The sequence below is a fragment of the Populus nigra genome, chromosome 14 (assembly GCF_951802175.1).
Source record: "Populus nigra chromosome 14, ddPopNigr1.1, whole genome shotgun sequence".
In the NCBI taxonomy this organism is placed as follows: domain Eukaryota; kingdom Viridiplantae; phylum Streptophyta; class Magnoliopsida; order Malpighiales; family Salicaceae; genus Populus; species Populus nigra.
Window position 1 is genome coordinate 12,283,151 of NC_084865.1, and position 25,849 is coordinate 12,308,999.

Below are 25,849 nucleotides of genomic sequence, written 5' to 3' on the forward strand. Positions count from 1 at the left end.
ACTTTTTAGGCTTCGGTCAATTTCTCAGGATAACAAAGTAAACTGTGATCTAGCTAGCTAGTGGCCTTTTTCGCCTTTTGGGCAGCCGCAGCAGGAGGTGGGGCAATGTGCACAAGCCCTGCCGCTGAGAAAATGGGGATCCAATGCGGAGTGCTGGTAGCAAGTGATGACCTGTTTATGGCTGCTTGGGAGTTGACCTAACATTTTTGTACCCATTCACGAACATAAATATATAGTTTTTTAAATGTATCTATCTTAATTTTTTTATTTTTCAAATTTATTTAAAGTGATAATATCAAATAAATTTTTATAAAATATAAAAAATATTTTAATATATTTTTAAGTAAAAAACACTTTAAAAATAATTGTAACTACACTCTCAAACACTCCCTGAGAGCGCGTAAATGACAAAAAAAAATTATAATATTTTATATTTTTTATAAAAAAAACACTTATTAAAAAAGTGTTGGAGAATGTGGTAACGGTTGTTTTTTAAAGTTTTTTTTTCTTAGAAATATATTGAAATAATATTTTTTATTTTAAAAAAGTTATTTTTGACATTACCACTTTAAACAAATTTGAAAAATTAAAAATTAAAAATTAAAAATTAAAAACATTGAAATGTAAGTATAAATAGGGTGGGTGTAAGAGTATGTAAATGAAAGAATATAATGTTTTATGAAAGAAGAAAGATTTTTTTTTTCTCCAAAGAAAACGAAAACATTTTCCTATCGTAGATGGGTGGTTTGTACTTAATCGTCTGACAAGCTGAATTAGTAAGGTTGTAGGAGTGTGTAAATGAGTTTTTGGACTATTTTGAGGACAGGTGTCCCCACAACACCTACCACCTTTAATAGGGCATGTCATGGCCACAAACATTAATACTTCTTCATCAACATGGAATGCATGACATAAATTGACCGGCATTAATAACTTTTTTTATTATTATTATCATTATTATTATTATTATTAATGTTACGCTCATCTCGATTAATTTCATGAGTTCTGAAGTTAACAATTATATAAGTCTCCAATAACCATAAAATTTATAGGACTCGAACTGGTGACTTATAGAGAACAAACCTTGAGTTATCATTAATAACTTTTACTATTAACTGTGAAGGAGTTGGTTGTGTCATTTAGATGTTGTTTACTGTATTTGAAGTTGTGGTAACGGTTATGTTTTTAAGTTTTTTTAATTTAAAAATATATTAAGATAATACTATTTATTTTTAAAAAATTATTCTTGATATTAGCATCCGAAAAAATCAAAAAATTATTAATTTAAATAAAAAAAAATTAAATTTGTTTGAAAATATTTATGAAATACAAAAACAGACAAGTTTTTAAGTAGAATCCAAGGAAAATAAAAGGAAGAAGAAGATGCATTTTTAAGATATCTGATTTGATGGTATATATATACATGAAAGTATAGTATAAGATGATGACATTACATTAAACTAAATTCTATTTCCGTAATTAAATTAAAAGAAGTGGTCGTGGACTATTGAATTCAATATCCCTAATAAAATTAAATTAAATCCTCTTCAAAGAGTTGACCAAAGAGGGCTAGAAACTAAAATGATTTAATTATTTTAGAGAACAACGACACCTTCTTTGCTTTATCTTGTCTTGTCTCTATAAAAATACTCATAGAATAATCCTAGTCTTGCGCTCGATCGCCTACTTCTAGCCACAAGAGGACCCAAATGCAAATACGACGAGAAACAACCTTAAATCGCAAGAAAACGCTGCATTGAACTTTTCTTTTAAAAAAATTATTATGATTGTTATTTTTTAAAATATTTTTTATTTATAAATATTTTAAAATAATATTTTTTTATTTTTTAAAATTTATTTTTAATATTGATATACTTAATCAATCTTAAAATATAAAAAATACTTTAAAATAAAATAATATTTAAATTTTTAAAAAAACTGTTACACCATAAACATACAATATCTTTAAGCGGAACTAGATAAACGAACTACTGAGATGATGTAGTCGCAACTCCAACAACATTTTGTTGTAGCAAGAACAAAAAACACTATTTTTTTTATTTATAAATATTTTAAAATGATATATTTTTTATTTTTATAAATTATTTTTAATATCAACATATTAAAACAATTTAAAAATATAAAAAAATAATTAAAAAAAGACATTCAAATTTTTTCAAAAATAAATTTACACCATAAAAACATACAGTATCTTAAAGCGGAACCCAAATTAACGAACTGATCATGGATTGATTCAGCAAACAAACTAACTTGTTTCTCAACATGTGACGATTTATAAAACACATCAATTAGGTCAATGCCCCTTTAACACTATGGTCCAAGGTATTGCAGTACAGTTTCAAGTACGGGTGAGCAAAATAACAAAATAACAGAAAAAACCTGAAATATTAAACTAAATTGAAATATCAAAATTAACAAGAAAAACTAAATTGAGTTATTAAATTGAACAAATTGATTAGATAATTAATAAAAATTCTCAAGTCCATACCTTAAAACCTAAAAAAATATCTCAACTAAAAGATGCATTGATTCGACGATGTTAAATAAAAATTTAAATTAAACTGAACAATTTAATTTCAACTAGTTTTTTAAATGGATTTAATTCGATCGAGTTTTTGTCCAAACCGACCCAACCTCCCAGTAATCACCCCCTACGTCAAGCATCATGCATACATGCAGTAGATAAAAAAAAAAAAGCACACTTGAAATTATGTTTTATTTTAATATATAATACTATGACCAACATATCTTCATAAGATTTCACTTGTAAAAGAAAGAAATATCTGTAGAAAAATCATACAGCAAATCCACCAGCATTTTAAATTATGCACCGTTTCCTAAATTTGAGATTTTTTTAAAAAAAAATCATTAAAATATTCAGCAAAATCTTGTCGACGTGAAAACAGTATACATAGCTACATTTTTTTCCATTCAAAATAGAAAAATAAACAGGCAAAACATTAGTTTATTTGACTTGGAAGGGAGGCTTGGACTCAGCAGCTGCCTGATTGGACAGAAAACAGCTTTTAGCTTACAAGCCACCAGCTGATTATTTGACTTTCTAGCACTGACCCTGTGAAGAAAAATGACTGAGTAGGTCCCACCACGGAGCATAAATCATTTAAAAATGAGAGAAAAACAATTAATTGGCCAATTAGTTACTAATAATAATAATAATAATAATAAGATTATTAAAGACAGCAAGAACACCAGTTACATTTGGTCGAGCAAAGTCAATGTCCTTTCTGTCACTGTTTTGCCAAGGAGAGATAGTCAATTGAGAGAGAGAGAGAGAGAGAGAGAGAGAGAGCAAAGTGGGGTTAGCACTTATCATTATCAAAACAAAACTGCCTATGTTTTATTCTAGAGAAAACTAGATACGTGTCACTGTCTTACATCGTCTATCCGAATCATTTTTTTTTAACATAAAAAATATTTAGGAAATAACATACCAATATGAACTAATATTGGAGATTAAAATAATTATGTAAAAAAAAACCTCAATGACTTATAATATTAGAGTATAGAATTAAAAAATAATAATTAGAAAAAAAACAATGCAGAAAAAAACACACCGTTATCAACATAGGTTAACTTGATTAACTTGTCACCCATAACATGAGATCAATATAAAAAATTAGATTTAAAAAAAAAACATAGCAAAAAAAACTGAAACTAAATAAAAAAATACAAGTTAATCTGAGTTAACTTAACTACCTGAATTACTCAGGATGATCGCATGAAAAAAAAATAAAAAAATCACAAAGCGTAAGGGTCAATAATATAATGTCAAATTATGAAATTAAAAAAAAATCAATGTCATAATAAAATATCGAGAAAAAAACCCGATTTAACTTGACTAACTCGCTATCCAAAATATAAAATTGAGATAAACTAAAAAAAATGAAACAAATAACGAAACTCATGTCCAAGTAACCCAATGTTGAATGATAAAATTGAAAAGAGCTAATAAAAAAAATTAAAAAAATAAACCTAACTTAAACCAAGATAATATTCAAAACTAGTGACATGGGTTATGAGATCGGGATTACTGTATCGAAATCATTTCCAATCATAGAAAAAATCTAAAAACAAAACAAGTAGCAATAAAAACATCGAGAACCAAATATGATATAAAAACCAAATGAAATAAGATAATTAGGGATTAGATTAAAAAACAAAATAAATTAAAAAAAACAATGAAAAAAATGAGAACAACAATTGAATAAAAAACTAAAAAACTAAAATGATGAAGGATAAAATTGAAAAGGTTAAAACATAAACAAAATAGCAATAAAAAGAATGAAAGTTAAATTAAATAAAAAAAACTAAATGAAATAAAATAATTGGGGATGAATTTGAAAATAATTTAAACTTAAAAAAACTTTAAAAGCAAAAAATATAGTAATAAAAAAAATAAAAGCTAAAATTAATAGAAATAAAAACTAGAGGACAGAAATAATTTTTGGAATGACTCACATGAATTTCAAGACTAAAAAAGAAAAAAGAAAAAAGAAAAAGGAAAAGAAAAATAAAATCACTAAAACCCAACCACACCTATACCATGAATATGCAACCCACCATGATAAAGAGGACAAAGTGTTGCTTCAAATGTCTTCGTGCATGACTGATTTTGATAATCGGACGACCTTATATACACCATCTAAATTATATGGATCGTCAAACATTTTTTTAATAATTTTTAATAATATAATTTTTTTTTATAATCACCAAACAACTCCCATCTCAAACAATGCTTCTATTTTTTTTGAATTTAAAGATAATTGCATAACTTAGCTGTTCATAAAAAATAAAGAGACAAAAAGTCCTCCTATGCGAGTTTAATTTCTCTTTGCTTTTAAGATATCATCATAATTTTTTGCTTTCATTGAAGTTTTGATTTGAAAAAAAATTGAGACTATATATATATATAAACGAAAATTATATGGGGTTATTTTCATTATTTTATGTAATTTGAAAAATTTTTATTGACCAAATGATATTTTTTTGTAATTTTTAGAATAATTAAGATAAAGTTTAAAATAAAGTAAAGTGTAGAATACTTATATAATTTTCCTTTTATTTTAATTAGATTTACATAGCGGTAGTAATAGTAAATGAGCATTCTTTGTTTGTTCCTTTTATTTATGTGGTGCAGTGAGGGAGAGAGAGGGACTGAAAAAAGAAAGAGGTTCTTTTTTTGAGCTCTCTTGAGTGTATTAATGGAGTCTTGATGATACAAGTGTGTTTAAAAAAAGGTTCTTTAAACTGTGTATCCATTTAACGTGAAACCCTTTTTCTGTTTCTTTCTTTTGACAGTCTTGCTTGTTGCGTGGGACTGTTTTTTTTTTTTTTTTTGCAAGATTTAGGGATCTGGGTTTCGGGGTTCTAGGGTTTGACTCTCTCTTTCTTGCTTTCCTGGGTTTCTTCTAAATTTGTTTCTTTCTTGTACTCTTTACTGAAATGGGGTTTCTGACTTTAGTGAAACGAGTCATTTCAATTATGAGCTCTGGTTTTTGACCTGCAATTTGTTGAAGCCTACATCTTTGTATAGATTCTGTTTATAGTTTTGGGTTCTTTATAAAAAAGTTGGATTCTTTGAAACAAATCTTGATCTGGTTAGGGTTTTCAAGCTGACCCTTCTTTTTTTGTGAATTCTGAGTTTTTCTTAGATGAGCTGAACCCAAACTGTTTTTGTTGAATCTCGAGCTAGATTTGCTTTCTTGGCTTTGTCTCAGTTGATTGTGAAGTTACAAGATTTGATGCATCTTTCACTGTGGAAACCTATATCTCACTGTGCTGCTCTGCTGTTGGACAAGAAGAGCAGAAGGAAAGATGGGTCTGAATCCAGTCTTGAAATCAAGAGGAACTCATCAATTCTTCGAAAACTTCAAGAACACAAGCTCAGGGAGGCACTTGAAGAAGCATCTGAAGATGGGTCACTCGTTAAATCTCAAGATATGGAGTCTGACACTCTTGCAAACCAAGATGAGAGTCTTGGGAGGTCAAGATCACTAGCAAGGCTCCATGCGCAGCGAGAATTCTTGCGTGCCACAGCGCTAGCTGCTGAACGAATATTTGAGAATGAAGATTCTATACCTGACCTTCTTGAGGCATTTTCCAAGTTCCTCACGATGTATCCAAAGTATCAGTCGTCAGAGAAGGTTGATCAGTTAAGGTCAGATGAATATGCACATTTGTCTCCAAAGGTATGCCTTGATTACTGTGGATTTGGGCTTTTTTCATATCTTCAGTCTTTGCATTATTGGGAGTCTTCAACATTTAGCTTATCGGAGATAACTGCCAATTTGAGTAACCATGCTCTGTATGGTGGTGCTGAGAAGGGCACTGTGGAACATGATATAAAGACTAGAATAATGGATTATTTGAATATCCCTGAGCATGAGTATGGTCTTGTTTTCACTGTGAGTAGAGGCTCGGCCTTTAAATTACTTGCTGAATCGTACCCTTTTCATACCAATAAGAAGCTGTTGACCATGTTTGATTACGAGAGCCAGTCTGTGAATTGGATGGCTCAAAGTGCCAAAGAGAAGGGCGCAAAAGTCTATAGTGCATGGTTTAAATGGCCAACTCTTAAACTTTGTTCCACTGATTTGAGAAAGCAAATTTTGAACAAGAAGAGGAGGAAGAAGGATTCTGCAGTTGGTTTGTTTGTATTTCCAGTGCAGTCAAGAGTTACTGGGGCAAAGTATTCGTACCAGTGGATGGCGCTGGCTCAACAGAACCGTTGGCACGTATTGCTTGATGCTGGTTCATTGGGTCCTAAAGATATGGATTCACTTGGTTTGTCCTTGTTCCGTCCTGACTTCATTATCACATCATTTTACAAAGTATTCGGACATGACCCCACTGGTTTTGGATGTCTTCTTATCAAGAAATCAGTGATGGGAAGCCTCCAAAATCAGTCTGGGAGTACAGGGTCTGGAATGGTAAAGATTACACCTGAGTATCCTATGTATTTGAGTGATTCTGTGGATGGGCTGGATGGGTTGGTTGGTGTTGAAGATGATGAGGTTGCTGGGAATGCTGAAAAAACCACAGAAATTCGCCCAGGATCACAGTTGCCTGCCTTTTCTGGTGCTTTCACATCTGCTCAGGTGAGGGATGTATTCGAGACTGAGATGGATCATGAGAACAGTTCTGACAGAGATGGAACAAGCACTATATTTGAAGAAACTGAAAGTATTTCAGTGGGGGAAGTGATGAAAAGCCCTGTCTTTAGTGAAGATGAATCGTCAGACAACTCATTCTGGATTGATTTGGGTCAGAGTCCCTTGGGATCAGACAATGCTGGCCAATTGAACAAGCAGAAACTGGCCTCTCCGTTACCACCTTTCTGGTTTTCTGGCAAGAAGAACAACAAGCGACTCTCTCCAAAACCAACATCTAAGATATATGGCAGCCCAATGTATGATGACAAAGGGGTAAACTTGGGGTCACATGATGACCACCATATGTTGTCATTTGATGCTGCTGTTCTATCAGTTTCACAGGAACTGGACCGTGTTAAGGAGGTTCCTGAAGAAGAACAATTTTCAGAAACAGACCTCTCTTCAAGAAATAATAAGGGCTCAGATGATTTGCATGTTCATGAGATTGAGGAAGAACCGGGAACGAGCTCCTTTTCAAACTCCGCCATAAACAGATCCCATAACAATAATTCAACCTCTGGATCGCATCATAACCTAACAAATGGCTCAACTGCTGCAATTTGCTCGGAGATGAAAGAAAGTGCTATAAGACGAGAAACAGAAGGTGAATTCAGGTTGTTGGGGAGAAGGGAAGGGAGTAGATATGCTGGTAGTAGATTCTTCGGGTTGGAAGAGAATGAACATCCAAGCAGGGAAAGACGGGTATCATTTAGCATGGAGGACAACCGCAAAGAGCGTCCAAGCCATACTCTGGAGCCTGGAGAGATATCTGCTACCAGCCTCGATGATGAAGATTACAGCACTGATGGAGAATATGTTGATGGTCAAGATTGGGATCGAAGGGAACCTGAGATAACTTGCCGACATTTGGATCATGTGAATATGTTGGGTCTGAACAAAACTACTCTCCGGCTGAGATTTTTGATCAACTGGCTAGTAACTTCTTTACTTCAACTCAGGCTACCCAGTTCAGATGGAGATGGAAGGGTAAATCTTGTACACATTTATGGCCCAAAAATAAAATATGAAAGGGGTGCAGCTGTAGCTTTCAACGTCAGAGATAGAAACCGGGGGCTAATAAATCCAGAAGTTGTTCAGAAGCTGGCTGAAAGAGAAGGTATCTCTCTTGGCATTGGTTTCCTTAGTCACATAAGGATTCTAGATAGCCCAAGACAGCAACGTGGTTCTGTGAACCTTGAAGATACGACTCTGTGCAGACCAATGGAAAATGGGCATAATAACGGAAAAGGTGGGTTCATAAGGGTTGAGGTTGTCACAGCATCTCTTGGATTTCTGACCAACTTTGAGGATGTCTACAAGTTGTGGGCTTTTGTTTCCAAGTTTCTTAATCCAACCTTTATCAGCGAGGGTGGCCTTCCAACTGTTGAAGAGGGCACGGAGGTTTGATTTCCAGGACATCTATCAATTGGGGTGCAAAATCTGAGAGTCAGAGCCGAAGATTGGGAGGTGTTAAATCTGTGTGGCCAGATCCTTTTGCTCTTCCTCGTGACTCTTTGATGCAACGGGTGAATTTGTTAATTCTTGTTTGTTTGATTTTTCCCTTTTGGGTTTTTTGTAGAGGTGGCTTTAGAATCTGTATCAACTCGGGGAGTTATGTTGACCTCAAAACAGAATTATATGGATATAACTTTCAGCACCAAAAACTTTCTGCTTTTTCTCTATACAAAATCAAATTTCTTGCATCTGTAAAATACAAAACTCACCTTATTTTGCCTGTGTAGTCTATAATACAATTCAGTGGTCTATTCATTACTTTGAATCCCAAGTTCTGTCAGCATGGTGGTAATTTTGATTCTTGAAATTGGACCTGGAATTTTCGTTTCTTAATCTGGTTGGGATTGCGTGGTTTTACTACTAGCAAGCTTTGTTAATCAATGAGGAGAATGTCGCTTTGTTTACCAGTCCTTGGAAATTCATAGCTTAATGTATCTGATCTGTTAGGAGATGATGCAGGGTCTTGACTGGAATTTCGATGAAAAGAGTTGACTGAATAGCCTTGCTGATCATGACCATAGTCCTGCCTAAGTAGCCTTAGACCTTAGTTGAGGAAGCAAGTTGTTTGGTCTTTAAACTGCCTGTATTGTCCCTACATGTTCTTGTCTTGAGCAGTAATGTTTGTTATATCTTCTCACCCAAAGTAGTCTTCTTTTTCTTGACATTGAAATAAACATTTTTCTGTTAGTGTCAAATTTCAATTCAACAAAGACTTAATCTGCTTTTAGTATGGAAAAGAAATGGCCAAAACCATTAGTATGGGCAAAATCATGCACCGAGGAGCAGTGACTTGATGTTAACAGGAAACGGATATCTCCTTGCATAACGCAAAGCTCGCCATCAAGTTCCCATTTAGTAATTATCATCTTTGGGCCATACCCATTTAAGTTTGTTTCCCACGGAAATAATGGGGGGAGCATGTATGATTCTGCTTCCTTTTCTTTTGGTGCCTGTGGATTCTCACTTCTCAGTGTTCGAGGCGAGCTTGAGCGGGTCTTTTTCATAAAGTTGGTGTGGACATGGCACTGCAAGTTTCATTTTGAAACCATATCATGATGATCATCACCACATGCTTTTCTTAGAAATAAACAAAAAAAAAGAAACCTCAACCGGTCACCACCAGATACTCTTACCATTTCAAATAGGAAACCTTCTGTACAACCCAAAAGATTGCATAATAACGTATAACAAGAATGGTGCCATGTTTGACAAAGCTTCTTTAAGGGCTCCTATGGGGAAGTTGCTTCTAAAAGGAACTTTGGCGCGGTGGTTGGTGACAGTGAATCGTTGACAAACTTCAGCTGATTAAGCTAGTTGGCTACTAAACTAAAAGATTTGAAAGATATTGCATGTCATAGTCATAATCAAGAAAATGTTGTCTGCATAAACAAAGATATGTAGATGTTCATCCTAATGCTTCCTGAATTATTGTGTTATATTATAAAGAGAAAAGGTAAGAGTACCTTCCAAACCAAAATAAAATTTTAGTCTACAAAATTTCTTAGGAATAACATTGATATGGACACATAACAAACTTGCAATCTCAATAAGAGAAAGCTAACATCTCACCAGAAATTGAAGATCTGGTCTCTGCACTATATAAAGTTCTCCGTTCCAACTGTATTGGCCACTACGCAATTAAAAATTTAAAACCACTTCAACTTCAGCAGGCCAGATCAACCATTCCCTATGCTCCGAAATATTAAACCAAGTGTGACTTAAATATTAACAAACAAACGAAAGTAAAGAAAAGAATTCCTTCAGCTCGTGAGTGGTTCCTGGTTGGCAACTTAAGTTAGATCCAAATCTTAGATCTTCACAAAGATGATATCCCACTTCACCAGCTTATGGAAAAGATCAACAGATTCAGAGATGAGGTGGCACTAGTGAACACCTACTTATGATTCCATCATCTTTATAAGAAATGCAGTTTCTAATGCTGATTCCTTGCACTGCAGGTATCTGTTTTCCTCCACTATATCCGTAGTTAAGTTAAGTAGTATCGGGCGTTTGGGATCATAAATAGTATGTTCACGAACTCGTGCAGCCCATTTTGCTGCTTCCCAAACCCCAAATCTGAAACATATCAAGGATAAATAACATGATCATCCCACTCAAGACAAAAGCAAAAGAAGAGCAATCATTGTTTCTAAAAATTGAAAAAGCAGAACCACTTTGACATAATAAACATATAATAACAATTTCAAAGGACAATAATTAAAAAAAAAAGTCTTGAATCAGTCATTGCTTTAGGAATCAAAGCCATTAAGTTTTATGCAGAAGCAAGTAGATAAATTATTTCAAACAAGAAACATGGACCACTCTAATAAACATCATGTATGCATAATAATATGTCTGTGTGTACAATCGTGAGATATCTCTGATTTGACAAAATGCATACACTTTATTTAATACCAGAATGGTGGCGTCCCTCTATTCCTCATTAATGAACTTCACTAAATAAGCTCAAAGTGTGCAAGAGTACGAATACATACACCATTCCATTTATTATGTGCCTTTTGACATCTATGATATACGCTTGAAGTTAGAGCAATTTATCCACCTAACATTTTGAGAGCACATTATTTGCAGCAAACATCAGCTCAAGTTTGTAGCTCTCAATATGAATTAGATGTATTTTGAAAAAAATTGGCTACCATTCAAAATTGAAAAATTTATCTGAATTCAATTCCAAATATTGTTAGTTACAGTCGATGAACACCACTATTCAGAGAGATCGGCTCAAATTTTTGACACAACAGTAGTGACTTAACTTCAAATTCAAAGGAATAACATGACTTGAAATGAACATGCAGTTCAGCAATGAGTATAACTTTTGAGATGAACTTCATTTATATCTATCACTATCTAAACGAATTTGGGAGTTTGACAATTCAATTATTATTCATAGAACATAAAACCATTTTGTTTTATATAGAAAAAGAGACTACTCAATAAATGTAAGCCAATAACCTGAGTAGCAGAGAGCAATTTCATCTAAAATCATGGAAGACAAATGATAATCAACTAAAGAGAATTATCTATCAAGTATCAAATGGGAAACAAGGGACGAGTAAATTAAAAGCAAAAACTTAAGGGCCAATAATCATCAAACCAAGAGCATATCAAGTCACACCAAGAAAAGAAAGTCACAAAGGACAACTAAAGAGTTTCCAACATGAAGAAAATTCTCAAACAGCCAGTTCAGGGTCCTAATGTTTGAAATTCATAAATGCATTTCAAGATAAATTCTCTGAGGAAAAAAAAATGGATGACAGAGTTCCTGTCATTATCTGCTCACTCCCAGTGGTTTTGGTCTTGCCACTATCAGATAAGTTCACCAACTTTACATGTGTCAAGAAAAAAATTTGCATTTGTGTTTTGAGTATCTGTCTGATCACAGCCTATACAAAGAAAACCTGACAACATGTTAGCAAATTACCGTGTATTAAAGGACGAGGTTATCAACACAGCAGGATAAAGGACATCTTTCTGAATATTGGCATAAGGACAATATTTCATTATGGCATGAAAATCATCAATGTCCCCGGGACACCCAAACTCTTCATAGTCAGCTGCTGTGAGTGGTAAAATGGGATGGAGAAGAGTGCTGGTTGCATCTAAAAAGGGAACCTGAACAAAAGGAATATATAATTATTGGAATACAAGAATGAAGAGCTGATAAAAGATATTGACAAACAGCCATATAATTGCAAATGCTAAATAAATCTACAAAACTTTTTAATTACAGTGTCCCGACCACCATAAAGAATTGCAGAAAACCGTCTAGCACAAGCAATACCTTCATACGATCAAGGGAGAACAATGAAAATGATATTTTTTTATTGTATAAGGTAACCATGAAGTTGATTGCTCAAGTCATTTTACTTGATAACGATGACAGCGTTGTATATTATAATACATGGTTTTGCAATGACTGAAACATGTATACCTTCAAAATGGCAGCACGAAATAAATCTGGGCAACTATTAATGGCAGCAGCCACCAAAAGTCCTCCAGCACTATATCCCCAACCAGCAAGCTTGTTTTCTTGCACAAACTCATTTTCAATGAGGAACTTGGCACAGGAGACAAAATCTTTGATTGAATTAAGTTTCTTCTGTTGTCTACCATTATGATGCCATGCCTTACCATGACCACCTCCACCTCTGCAAACACAATGTGCTGTAGATAATTAAACTTTAAACAAGCCCAAACTTTAAACAAGCCCAGACAAACGGTAACCATTTCAAACAAGGATTTAACTGTATTCACACTAGAAATAAGCTGAGCCAAAAAACTTCTGAATAGTTGCAGTACAGGTGAAAAACATACCTAACATCAGCATATGCAATAACCCAACCACGATCAAGAAGGCTTTTCAAATCATTGCGCCACCGCTTGTCAAGTAACTCACCATAAGCTCCATGCCCATGAAGCAAACCAGGATTTTGATTATTATTTTTGTTTTTGCGTGAGTACAGAATTGTTAAAGGAACCATAACTCCATCATAAGAGGAGACATCATATTGTTCGCAAGCATAAAACTCTGAGAGGCAATTCCACAAGTTATCATCTTCAGATTTGATTTCATTTAGAAAATCAGAATTCAAATTATTCAAGGATCCATTTGCAATGCCTCCTGAGGAGGTTGTCCCATACAAAATTCTTGTTCTTTCATAGAGCAAATTTTGCTGTTGGACAATATTCCAATTGCCACTTGACAGCTCATAATCAACTACAGCGTCAGGCATCTGCAAAAATTTGGAGATGTTCAAGTGGAGATGCACACTTTTGCAAAATATATAAGAGGAAAATAACATTCACATGGAGAAAAGAAGTTGGAAGAAATCTTCATTGTTATTAAAATCAGAAAGGATGTGCGAGCAAAGGATATAAAAAGGGGTATCATGAAAGAGCAAAGCATGCATTGTATGCTAAATGGATATAAACTCTAAAACCTCATAAAACCATACGACAAAAAAGAAAACCCTCAGAATTCCCAATTGATCAAACAACAAAATCACTTTAACTGGTTGAATGTCTGGTCTTACAGATACTAGTTTTCATTCATATCTTCCCATTATCTCTGAATCAGAATCCAAGTATAATATAATTTAAATGCCTATTATATATTAAATTTGGTATGAACATACGCAGCTTGAAAAGCATGAGGAAACCATCTGCTAACATTAATGACTTTTACGGGTCATACCACAGGTGATGATATTGTAAAGCGCATGGTTGATGAGTAGTAGTCATAATTTGGTCCAGGCCAAATTTGAGAAACATGATTTGGAAGAGGAAGGAATGTAGGGTTAAGTTCTTTCAGTCTAACTGCATCCTGCCAGAACAAGAGAAGAAAAGATGAGAATAGCAGAACAGTAATACCATAAATGCATTCTTAGTGAAACCACCATGTTACCTTCCTAGCAGGCAGAGGTAGAGGAACTGAACAAAGTCTAAAGCTGCAGTTTTCCCGTATGATTAGTGTCAAGTGTGTATTACAGAAATCAACATCTTCAATAACCATATCTCGGTCATCATCAAATACTCTCTGCAATAAATGCAGTGATGGAGAAAATAATTTATGAAGTAAATGTGTTCGCCAAAACAGAAAAGATTTATGAAAATATAGGTGAGTTTTAACTACGAGGAAAAATTACTAAGAAAAATGCTGAAAGAAAAAGGTATAAAGTAGTGAAAATAAGAACAGAAAAGAGATATGCAGCGAAATTATATCAAGCTGTCAAGCACCATACTATCCAACCAATGGTATCAACTGGGTCACCAGACAACAATCAGGGAATAATAGACAAAGTGATTGCACATAGTTAACCCACCAACCTCCCAGATCCTTGGACCAGAAGAAGCATTAACTGGGCATCGAAGAAGATAGTGATGATCAACCAATTGGCCCCCTCTGGCAGCATCAGTAAACAAGTAAAGGTATCCTTGATGATGTTCAACTATGCAGTGGGCTTGAGCTTCACATTCCCAAACTAAAGTAATGCCAGATAATGGATCGGCTGCATTTATCAGAAAGACCTAAAACATGGTCATGATTATTATTCCATTTCAAATGTCAGGATCTCGAGTTGAGAAAAAGCATTTTGAAAGTGATACCTTTGAGAATGTTGTAGAGAAAGTATTTACAGTCACAAAGCGGAAATCCTTTGTGTGTCGTATGTTAACATAAACATTTTCTGCTGGCTCATCTAGAAGCAAAACATCTTCCTCGGTTGATCCGATCATGCTACAATATATTCTGATGACAAAAGAACAAAAATTCAACTTCATGCTGTTGAATTCAACAAGGAAGAAAAACAGCACACAATGATGAGATAAATCACACTAAAATGTTATAAAGTCCATGTAATACCAACCGACAAGGCCTCTTATGTTGATCAGTAACAACATACAGCAATGCTTGTCCATCCTTGGCCCAAGCCAAATTCGAAACTCGATCTGCTTGGGGCTTACTACACAACGCACCAGAATTCAAATTCCGTACAGACAATCTAAAGGAGTCATTGTCCTTATCATACATAGTATATGCAAGAAACTTATGATCAGGTGACACTTCTGATAATTCTTCATAAGCATAACCTATAAACACAAATAAACAAACAAACGAACGAACAATAAACAAACAAACATTGTCCCAAATAGCTTTAAAACAACAAAACTTCATACTTCAGTAAAAAATTTTACTTTATCAGCACCTCCAAATCTCTCAGCTTCTAGATTGTAATCAACCATCTTCTGCTCAATTTTTCTCCCAGAAACAAAATCAAACCCGCCCGAAGGATCTTTATTCGAAATGAATTGTTCGTTTAAGCTTGCCAATCTCCTACAAAGCACAGGATACTGCTTTCCCGCTTCAACTCTTTTATAATACAACCTACAGTGAGTAACATCCACCTTGAAACAGTAGCAAAAAGAAAAAGAAAACGATCCATTTTGAGATTCTCAAACAAAATTAACAACTTTGAACAAATTATCCAATACCCTTTTGAAAAACTAACAAATTACAAGCAGCAGGGACAACTTGAGAGAGTAGGCAATCACATACCATGGACCCCAGCGAATGGGAGAGGTAGAGAGGTCAAAATGCAGTCTTGAAGCCATTTCAGACTGGAGTTTACTTTGAAGTTTCTCGGTATCAGACATGACAGCTTCTGTGTACTTCTCTTCTTGTTCCATGTAAATATCCATGTGTCTCATAGCTACTTTGTCATTTAAGTGCGACATCCAGCTATATGGGTCTTCCCAGGTAGCATCATGGAATGTGAAAGATTGAGGTTTTTGCGGTGGTTTCGGATGTTTTGGAGGGGCTGGTGGGGTTGGTGGTTTGGGTGGTCTATAGTGGCGGATGAGTAGGTGGTGGAGAATGGTGGGCAGACGGTGGTTGTGGCGGTGGAAAGTCGTGGTTAAGAGGTGACGCATGGTTGGTGGGGATTTAGGGAGAAAATGAGGAATTCTTGGGGTTTAAGAGTTTTGGTTTTTGAAGACATGCCCATTTGTTTGTTTTTAGACATTTTTGGTATTGTCACGGCGCTTTTAATTTTTTTTTTAATTTTAATATTTTAAAATTATTTTGATATATAATTTCAAAAATAAATTTTAATAAATAAAAAAAATATTATTTTAATATATTTTAAAATAAAAACAATTAGTAAGGTAATATCAAACATTACTTTAGTATTATAACATGGTCCGATTCTCTTAATTTTTAATTTATAATCAATAATTTTTTTTAAATACATAAATAAATATAACAACAAAAACTACATTTTTCTGTTCTGGTCAACTTGACGATGAATAAACCTACTTGTATATATGAAGATTTTTTTATCAAACTATATTATTTTGCTTTTTTCTTAAAAAAATAAAAACAGTGCTAATTTTAAAAAATAAAATAAAATTAGGAGCATTCGGTTCTCATTGCCTATCAGCTAGCAGGCTAGGCATAGGGCTCCGTTTCTCCTGCTAGTGAGATTGTTTTTTAATGCTGGGAAGAAAAGTTAATCCCAATATGTAAAATTATATTATTATAGAAAACACTGAAGGAAGGAAGCAATCTCGAGTGAAAACCTATTTTGCTTTTATTTACATAAAATAAAAGGTAAGGGATGGGGGTATTATGTTCAAGGGTTTTATGGTAATTCTATTTTTTATAGCACAATGAAAATAATAAAAATACTCCCAAATTAAAAAAGAAAACTATCTTATATGGGTAATTTAGTCTTTCTAATATGTTTTCTAATAGCAATGAGGAGTATTTTTATATTCTAATAATATAAAATATAAAATATAAAAAAAGATGTTAGTTTTTGCCACAGACATGCTAGAGGTCTTTGCCACGGACGTGCTAGCATGTGGACTTAGTCCATGCTTTTTAGATGACTTGTGTGGTTGTATATGTCGTTGAAATACTACTTTTCATGGTGGTGTTGGACGTGAAAAATCACTAAATTATAATCTGAGTAAAATAAATAAAGTACCGGATAGATTAAATAAAAAGATTTCAAGTATTGTAATTGGATACAATAAAATAAAATATAAGATGTTATGATGTAAATTAAGTAAAAAGAAGAGTTGGGTGACAAAAATAAAAATGAGAAGAAATGAGGGCCAATGTGTAAATAGGTAAAAGTTAGACTACAAATGCTCCATTTTTTCTCTTTTGGTCGTGAGCTTGAAACAAAAAGAGGGGGAAGAATTTGTGATTTTTCTACTTAAATTCTTATTGATTTCACTAAGTAAAGTGAGCAATTAGAGTGATTAACTTAATTAAACATCAAGAGGGGGTGATTTTAAGGTGGTGAGTGTATTGGAGGAAGGATTTCGAGCTAAGGTTTGAAGAGAGAGGAGAAGAAAACTTGATTTTTCTTGTATTTTTTCCTTAAATCCTTATCAAAATGAGGTAAATAACATGTTCCAAATGATTAATTCCTTTAATTTTATGTTCGATGAAGGATTATGCAAAATTATGATTATGTGAAGTTGTGGATTTATGTTATAATTTATGGGAATAATGCAAGTTATGTTTGAACCATGTTAGAAATCATGAATTATGATTGGGTAAGTATTTAATTTTTTTTAAAAAAGAAACAAAAATTATTTCCCCCTATTTTAATTGAATATTTGACCAAAAAAGGAATAATTTAGGGTATTTGAGGTTTTAATACAATTGTTTGAAAAATATGGGAAGATAAAGGTTTATAAGTGTTATTATATGAATGGAGTGAAAAATTTTCAAAGAGAAAAGAAAAATCTTCACTTCCTTTCCTAGGTTATTTTTGGCTAATTGGAGAAGAAAAATTAGAGAATAGAGTTCTAATAATATTATTGAGAAATCTTGCTAAATTGAAGGCAATTGATATTGATAGATTAAATTGAATAGGGATTTTTGTAAGAAAATAAGTAAATAATTTGAAAAGAGGGGTTTTATCCTCCTCGAATTAAAAGTTAATTAAGCTTAATTAAGGGTGTTGGATTTAATCAAAAAATATGTAATGGGTATTAGAATTTTATGAGTTCAAATGAATGAACAATGATAAAGTAAATTTTGTTGGTACAGAGGTGGCCGCAAGACCTAATCAGCAACAAGGAACCTCTTCACACGCACAGATACCAGGTAGGTTTTCGACACCTTGGAGTAATTAATTAGTTTATACTTTTTTATTGTAGAAGAAATTTTTTATAGATTGTAAATTTTAGTGCTGGTTACTGAAAATAATGCCCTGGTGAATGGGCAAGCCTTGAAAAATTATTTTCTAGTTACTGAAAATAATACCTTGTTGGAAATAATGCCCTGGTGAATGGAAAAACCTTGAAAAGTTATTTCCTAGTTATTGAAAATAATGCTCGTTACTGGAAATAATGCCATGTTGAATGGGCAAACCTTAAAGATTATTTTCTAATTACTGAAATTAATGCCTGGTTGAATGGCCATGTTAAGAAAATTAACTTATGAATTAATGGGATAATCACTCAATGTAAAATAGATTAATTATAAAACTTTGTTTTGAAGTTAAATATGCGGGTTTATGGGAGACACTCTTGATATTTTTTTCTTAGTAGATTTATCTCTATGTCTGGAAGAGAATTTATGAAATTAGAAATTTCATAAAGAAAATAAGACAATTTATTCGATGATATGAAAATCACTTTAATGTATATGAATAGCTAGTCCTTAATCAATTACTTATTGAAATGTGCAATTTTTAATCATGTTTAATGCGATTATGTTTTTAGGTACATTGCACCCTCGATCTGGACAGTAGATGCTTGGATAAATAATTTTGTTATGTGATTAACGTAATTGGAAGGACTAATATTTTATTGTAATATACTTTCATATCTAAAAATTATAATGTTTAACTTATTATCTTGTGTATGATGTAATTTATTATGTTATTATTATTAAGTTGAATTATGGTTGGTTATATATATATATTTTGAGCACAAATACTTTAAAAAAGAAGAAGAAAAAGAGACTATGCATGTTATGAATTTATTAGCTTTTATCATAATGTTATATAGAAAATAGAATTGAGATATTGAAATATGCTTGAGTTTTGGAAGTCCAAATGATTGGACTGATATTGTGATTGATGTTACAGGTTGAGAAATGATTGAGTCGATAACTTGGTATCTAAAGAATATAAAGGAAACTCTGCCGATATTTTAGAAAAATATATAGATAAAATTTTTTTTTGGTGACTACGAATTTATATCATATAATTTGAGTTTATAAGTTAGAGATTGTTACAGTTGGTATTAGAGCCGACCTCACTGACTGTTCGATGGTGCTGACGAGGTCGTCAAACTCCTTAAGGAGGATGGGTTATAATATCTCATATCGGCGTATGAGGAGTTGGTTGCTGACCTTATTAGTAGTGCTGATTGCTGACTTGTTATACGCGTTTTGGGGCGTCAGGCTCAGAAGTGGGCTCACGTCACTAGGAACAAAACCGTGAGGGCGGTAAGGCCCAAAGCGGATAATATATGGCAAGTTAGGTCGGGCTGTTACAGTTGGTATCATAGTCCCGACTTGGGTTCAAGAGTGAAAAAAAAAGGGATTTAATAAATTTTTGACTTGTACTAGAATGGTTCGCATAAGAAAAGGTACAATGACTAGAGAAGGGTTTGAGGAGAGACAAGGAGAGGATCCATTAGAGGATACTGCCTTTCATATGCCCCTAGAGCCTCAGCAGTCAAGACTGAAAGAGTCGATTGGACTCATTCGTGACACCGACTTGAGACAGACTGAGGGGTTATAACTCGAGGGTTAAGACCAGCAGAGACAGGAAGTCATGCCTCCAGCTACGGCTCCAACACTTGCAGCAGTTCCTACACTACATGCCGACCCTTTGTTCATAGCTCAGATAGTAGAGCAATGATTGAGGTCATGCCTGGTGCCTCAGCCCCGACAATCCTAATAGCTCCGGCAGAACAACCAGCTCTAGTGGCTACGATAAAAGTTGATAATGTGGTCACATTAGTGTGGATTGTAAAAAGCATGAGAGAACTTGGGTGCGAGCCTTTTTTAGGTGAACCAAATGCCGAGATAGCAGGAAAATGGCTTCGCACAATTGAGTATACCCTGAATCATATACAGGTAATAGAGGGCTTACGCGTCAACTGTGCCACTCATTTACTTTCTGATAGGGCACAGTCTTGGTGGAATACAATGAGATCGAGGAGACTTGCAAGATCCTGGACTTGGGTTGAGTTTAAAGCGTAATTTGAACATCAGTTTTACTCTCTGAGGCAAAAAATTAAGGAATAGGAGTTTTTGGCCCTAAGGCAAGGAGACATGTATGTACTTGATTATGAGAGGAGGTTTCATGACCTCTCCATGTCTGCCTCGCATTATATCCCTGACGAGCAACATAGTGTGAAAGGGTTGAGGGATGGCTTGCGGCAAGAGTTGAGACAAAGGTTGATTGCATTTAAGTTCGAGACCACTAGATATCTTGTTGAAGCAGCAGAGGCCCTATAAGCTTGTATGAAAGAGGGCTAACAAGGCCAGCATGGTTTAGGTAAACGAAAGGATACAAAGTACACCCATAACAGACCTTATTTCTCAAAAAAGAGGAAATGACAGTACAACCAGTTTAAAAAGGTGGGAGATACATCAGTTACATCAGTTCAGACTACTGAGGTGGGGTCAACAGGAGGACAACCAAACCTCAGGGTAATTTTTCTAGAGGAGTGTCAGAGCAAAGAACGATTACTTATCCTTTATGTGTTCAATGTGAGCAAAGACATCTAGGGGATTGTTCTGCAACACCAGGATGATGTTATATATACTGAGGGGAGCACAGGTGGATGGACTGCCCGCACTTAGGCCGAGGTTGTTATTATCATGTGGGTCAAGGGCACTTCTGAAGAGATTTGTCCTCGTAGGACTGAAATTACCCAAAATCAGTAGCAAGCTCAGAGTCAGCAGCAGTCTACTACCGTGAATAGACTAGCCAGACAGGTTTTGTCAGGGGCTAACGGCAGTAGAAGCTGAACTCATGCCCAGGGCGAAAAAATATAGGGGGCCGAACCCAAGGTAGAGTATACTACATGACCCAAGAGGAGACTTGGGTCGCTTCTGACGTAGTGGCAGGTACATTGCAATTAAATTCTCTGTCTGTTCATGTATTGTTTGATTTGGGTGCCACACACTCATTTGTTGCAAATAAACTTGTGGGGGAATTAGGGAGAAATCCTTGTAGAATAGAAAATGGGTTTATTATAAGCACTCTATTAAGCGAAACTATGAATGTTGATCATATGCATAAGGGGGTCCAGATTAATATAGGTGGTTGTGAGTTAAAAGTATATTTATTACCACTAGAATTACATGATTTTGATGTCATCTTGGGAATGGACTGACTAAGTATGAATAAAGCTTAAATGGACTGTTTCACAAAAATAGTAACTCTTCAAGGGCCCGATGGTAAAAAAATAGTGTTTAGAGGGGAGAGAAATGTCATCCCAAACTGTATTATCTCAGCTATGGCTGCTAGGAAAATGATAAAAAAAAAGGATGTGAGACTTACCTTGCCTATGTCTTAGAGACCAAAAGGGGAGATATTCAAGTGTCAAATGTTCCAATAGTAAGGGAATTTCTTGATTTATTTCCGGATGAACTACCGGGAGTCCCTCTGGAGAGAGAAGTAGAGGTCATTATTGATGTACTGCCTGGTACGTCTCCGATAGCCCAATCATCATATAAGATGGCGCTAGTCGAGTTGGTCAAACTGAAGATCCAACTACAGGAATTACTAAATAAAGGATTTATACATCTGAGTAATTCACCCTGGGGAGCTCTTGTGCTGTTTGTGAAGAAAAAAGATGGGACCCTTAAGCTTTGTATAGATTATAGGCAGTTGAACAGAGTAACAATAAAGAACAAATATCCACTTCCGTGGATAAATGATTTGTTTGATCAGCTAAAGGGGGCAAGAGTGTTTTCGAAAATAAATTTGAGGTCGGGATACTATCAGTTGAGGATTAAGGAACTAGATGTAGCAAAAACCGCATTCAAAACTTGATATGGACATTACGAGTTCTTAGTAATGTCGTTTGGGCTAACAAATGCACTGGCTGTGTTCATGGATTTGATGAACTGAGTCTTTCTACCTTACTTACACAAGTTTGTGGTGGTATTCATAGACGACATCTTAGTTTATTCAAAGTCATATTTGGAGCATGAACAACAGCTAAGGCAAGTATTGATGACCTTAAGGGAGCATCAACTAATGCCAAACTTAGCAAGTGCGAGTTCTGGTCGAAGGAGGTGATTTTTGTAGGACACAATATATCGACTGAAGGAATATCGGTGTATCCTACAAAAGTTGAAGCAGTATTGAAATGGAAAAGGCCTACCAATATCACTGAAATTCATAGTTTTCTTGGGTTAGCAGGGTACTATCGAAGATTTATCGAGGGATTTTCTATCATAGTTATTCTCATTACTCGGTTGACTCGGAAAGAAACAAAGTGGGAGTGGACTCAAGAATGTGAAGAAAGCTTCCAAGAACTGAAAAAAAGACTCACTACTGTACCGGTGTTAACACTCCCATCAGGAACCGAAGGATTAGTGGTCTATAGTGATGCATTGAAGAATGGATTAGGGTGTGTATTGATACAACATGGTAAAGTAATTGCATATGTCTTAAGACAGTTAAAGGCTTACGAGATCAACAACCCGGTGCATGATTTAGAATTAACCGCTGTGGTGTTTGCCTTAAGAGTATGGAGGCACTACTTATATGGGTCTCAGGTTCAAATATTCACGGATCATAAGAGTTTGAGGTATCTAATGACACAGAAGGAATTGAATGTACGGCAAGGATGCTGGGTGGAATTGATAAAGGATTATGATTGTGTAATCGAGTATCATCCGGGGAGAGCAAATGTAATCGCAGATGCTCTTAGTCGTAAGGTTAAGACAATGGATGCTCAGTGGGAGGATTGAGATGAAAAAGAATTGTTAGAATTAAGAAATATTGATGCCCAAGTAGAGGCAGGGATCGAATGAGTCATTAGTGGCTCAATTAAGCATAAGGTCAACACTCCGGGACAGGGTACTAGAAGCTCAGCAAGAAGATCTGGAAGTTTGTAAGATAAGAGAAAAGATGAGGTCAGGAATCGAGATGTCGTTTCAAATTCAGAAAGATGGAATGGTAGTCATTGGAAGATGAATGTACTTACTAGATGATTAAGTGCTGAAAAAAGAAGTTTTACAGGAGGCCCACGAGTTTAGACTTGGTTTTCTTTGTTTTTGGTATTTAAATTTTAATCCTTATTCATCCTGCGACCTCTTACTCAATAAGCATGTGTTGAGAGATGATGCATGTGCCTCAGGTGCCTAGTTATGGTCTGCACCTAGCGACTTATGGTCATCAGAAGCGCTGCCAGAAGAACAAAAAATGCTCATATCAGAGCATGTTAATTTTTCATGCGTGCTCCAATAAAAAACCATATTATATAACAAATAATTTATTATCTAAACCAAAATTGCTTTCATCTAAAAAATTTATTTGCTCGAGACATCATATGTCAAAGCCCCGGATGACCACAACTAATTCAACTTATCAATCAACGATCAAAGACAAACATCTATATTCCTACCTAGACTATTAAGATTAGGTATGACCGTAGGTGAGAACATTAACTCATGACTCATACACATCTTTGATGGCAAGTTGTAAAACATGAGTTTCATCAACTAACAAGAATAAGATATAACAAATAACACGAATGGATTGAATATGTTTGTTCATAACCTAACATGTATATTTTATGGTTCCATTGAAAATTAAGGATGCACCCTACTAAACTGTGATACAGGTATAAGATAAAGACAACAACAAATAAAGAAAGAACACATGAATTTTAATGAGTGAAAGGGGTTGCCGATGTGAACCCCAAGTTTGCAGGTTTTATTTTTTCTAGAATAATAATCCTTAAGGAGGTTTACAAAGTCTTAAATAGACCAGAAACCCTACCTTAACTAGGAAACAAAATTAAAATCCAAAATTATCAAGGAAAGAAGCATGAAATCCAAAAATAACAAGGAAAATCACAAAAACTGCTAAAACCAGGGTCCCGGAGCGAGATTTTCAAAATTAAAATATCTGATGATTATAATAGCAATTTTATCACTATTTTTAGGAAAACGACCTCTGAAAACTCCTGTAAACATTTTAGTGTGGTCCAACAGTTAAATCAAAAGTTATGAATCTTTTAAGTTGTTATTTTGGTCTATTACAACCAGATCTCCTCTTGGGTCTAGACTTATCTCACTAGTTCATAAATATATTTGCTAGGCCATCCATGTAATCTTTCTAGGGCATATTCTCATCTAGTTATGGCAAACTCACCTTTACTTGTTCAAAATCACCCGTTATCGCAAGTCTAACTACATCAAAATTACTTCCAGGCTTCACCATCGGAAGGATGCACTATGACTCCGTCCAATGCATCATGTGATTGATGCCATGTCATATGCTTAACATTCTTTAGAAACATGAATAACTTTTGTAGTCTATAAGTAATTGAGAAGTATCTCAATTTTCTATATGAAATAAGAATCCTTCCCCTACTGGTTTTGGGTTTATACCAAGCATGCTTATATGTTTTACATTCATTCAAATCTGTATTTTCAAGGTAGTACAACATGCAAAATTTTAGAAACATGTCAATTTTTTAGTATCCTAGGCTAGGGTGTTTCATCATGCATATAACAACATAAAAGTTCTCTTTCGATCTATTCTTTTTAAGTAAAATATTTCTCGTCCATTCAATAATTTTGCATAAGTGTTCAACCCATGATCTGACTTAATTATGAACACTTGTGCAACGACTGATAATTTATTGTGATTTGTGCACCCATCCTATAATGGTTTGTTGGAATTTTTCAAAAGATTAAAAAACCTGGCTGCATCTTTATGTGGTTCTTCATCTGCGATTGAACATTTACCTGCATAACCCTGACTCATTCACATTGCATCCATAATTATTCTCCGTGTGTAAACCAATACAAATATTTTTCCATAAACCTTTAGAAGATGCATAGTAACAACATCCAGATTGAGAAACTTTTTATTTTTACATATTTACATTGACATCTAATATCTCATCTACTAATAGTTTTTGGATTAGATGGTGTGTAATTAATAAAACTTGTAATACCATTACAATAATTCATCATACGTAATCTTTCAAGTGAAACTAGATATATCCAGAAAAAATCATTTATTACTTATATAAACCTATATAGAATATTGATGACAACATGTATTAATTAATAATATGAACTAAATAAATTATTGATACCCAAATAATTAGCTATCATCGGTTTAAGTCAAACTTATTCAATCTATTTTGAGAGTACCCTTAAATCATTATTAATTTTCTTTAAAAATTCAAATTCTTTTAAATTTTCTGAAATTTTTAACTTAACAATAAAATTGATTAAATGTGAAACTTGCCCATTAATAAGCCATTACTTATTCCATTATAAAACACCTAAACTACAAAATCAAACTCAATTTCATCAAATGACAAAGAAATATAATTTTTCAAAACCTCAAACAAACCCTAACATGTACAAATAATACATTCTTACA

At 34.1% G+C, this 25,849-nt stretch overlaps 2 protein-coding genes across 3 annotated transcripts; one reads left to right on the forward strand and one right to left on the reverse strand.

Annotated features, from left to right (window-relative positions):
* The first annotated feature begins 5,162 nt into the window (after window positions 1-5,162).
* Window positions 5,163-8,857, forward strand: LOC133672774 (uncharacterized). The gene has a single exon (XM_062093302.1). It carries the CDS (start codon window positions 5,784-5,786, stop codon window positions 8,598-8,600), a length of 2,817 nt encoding a protein of 938 aa, XP_061949286.1. The 5' UTR covers window positions 5,163-5,783; the 3' UTR covers window positions 8,601-8,857.
* A 1,265-nt stretch (window positions 8,858-10,122) lies between these two features.
* Window positions 10,123-16,222, reverse strand: LOC133672844 (uncharacterized). Of its 2 annotated transcripts, none has more exons than XM_062093382.1 (11): window positions 15,784-16,222; window positions 15,434-15,612; window positions 15,095-15,317; window positions 14,835-14,976; window positions 14,556-14,756; window positions 14,134-14,265; window positions 13,924-14,052; window positions 13,044-13,462; window positions 12,661-12,877; window positions 12,151-12,341; window positions 10,123-10,784 (listed from the first exon to the last, which is right to left on the reverse strand). In XM_062093382.1, the coding sequence occupies exons 1-11, from the start codon at window positions 16,155-16,157 to the stop codon at window positions 10,607-10,609; spliced, it is 2,385 nt and encodes a 794-aa protein (XP_061949366.1). In that variant the 5' UTR covers window positions 16,158-16,222; the 3' UTR covers window positions 10,123-10,606. The 2 variants fall into 2 exon arrangements, with proteins under 2 accessions (XP_061949366.1, XP_061949367.1); XM_062093383.1 differs by having other exon boundaries at window positions 15,434-15,632; window positions 15,784-15,906.
* Between the last annotated feature and the right edge of the window lie 9,627 nt (window positions 16,223-25,849).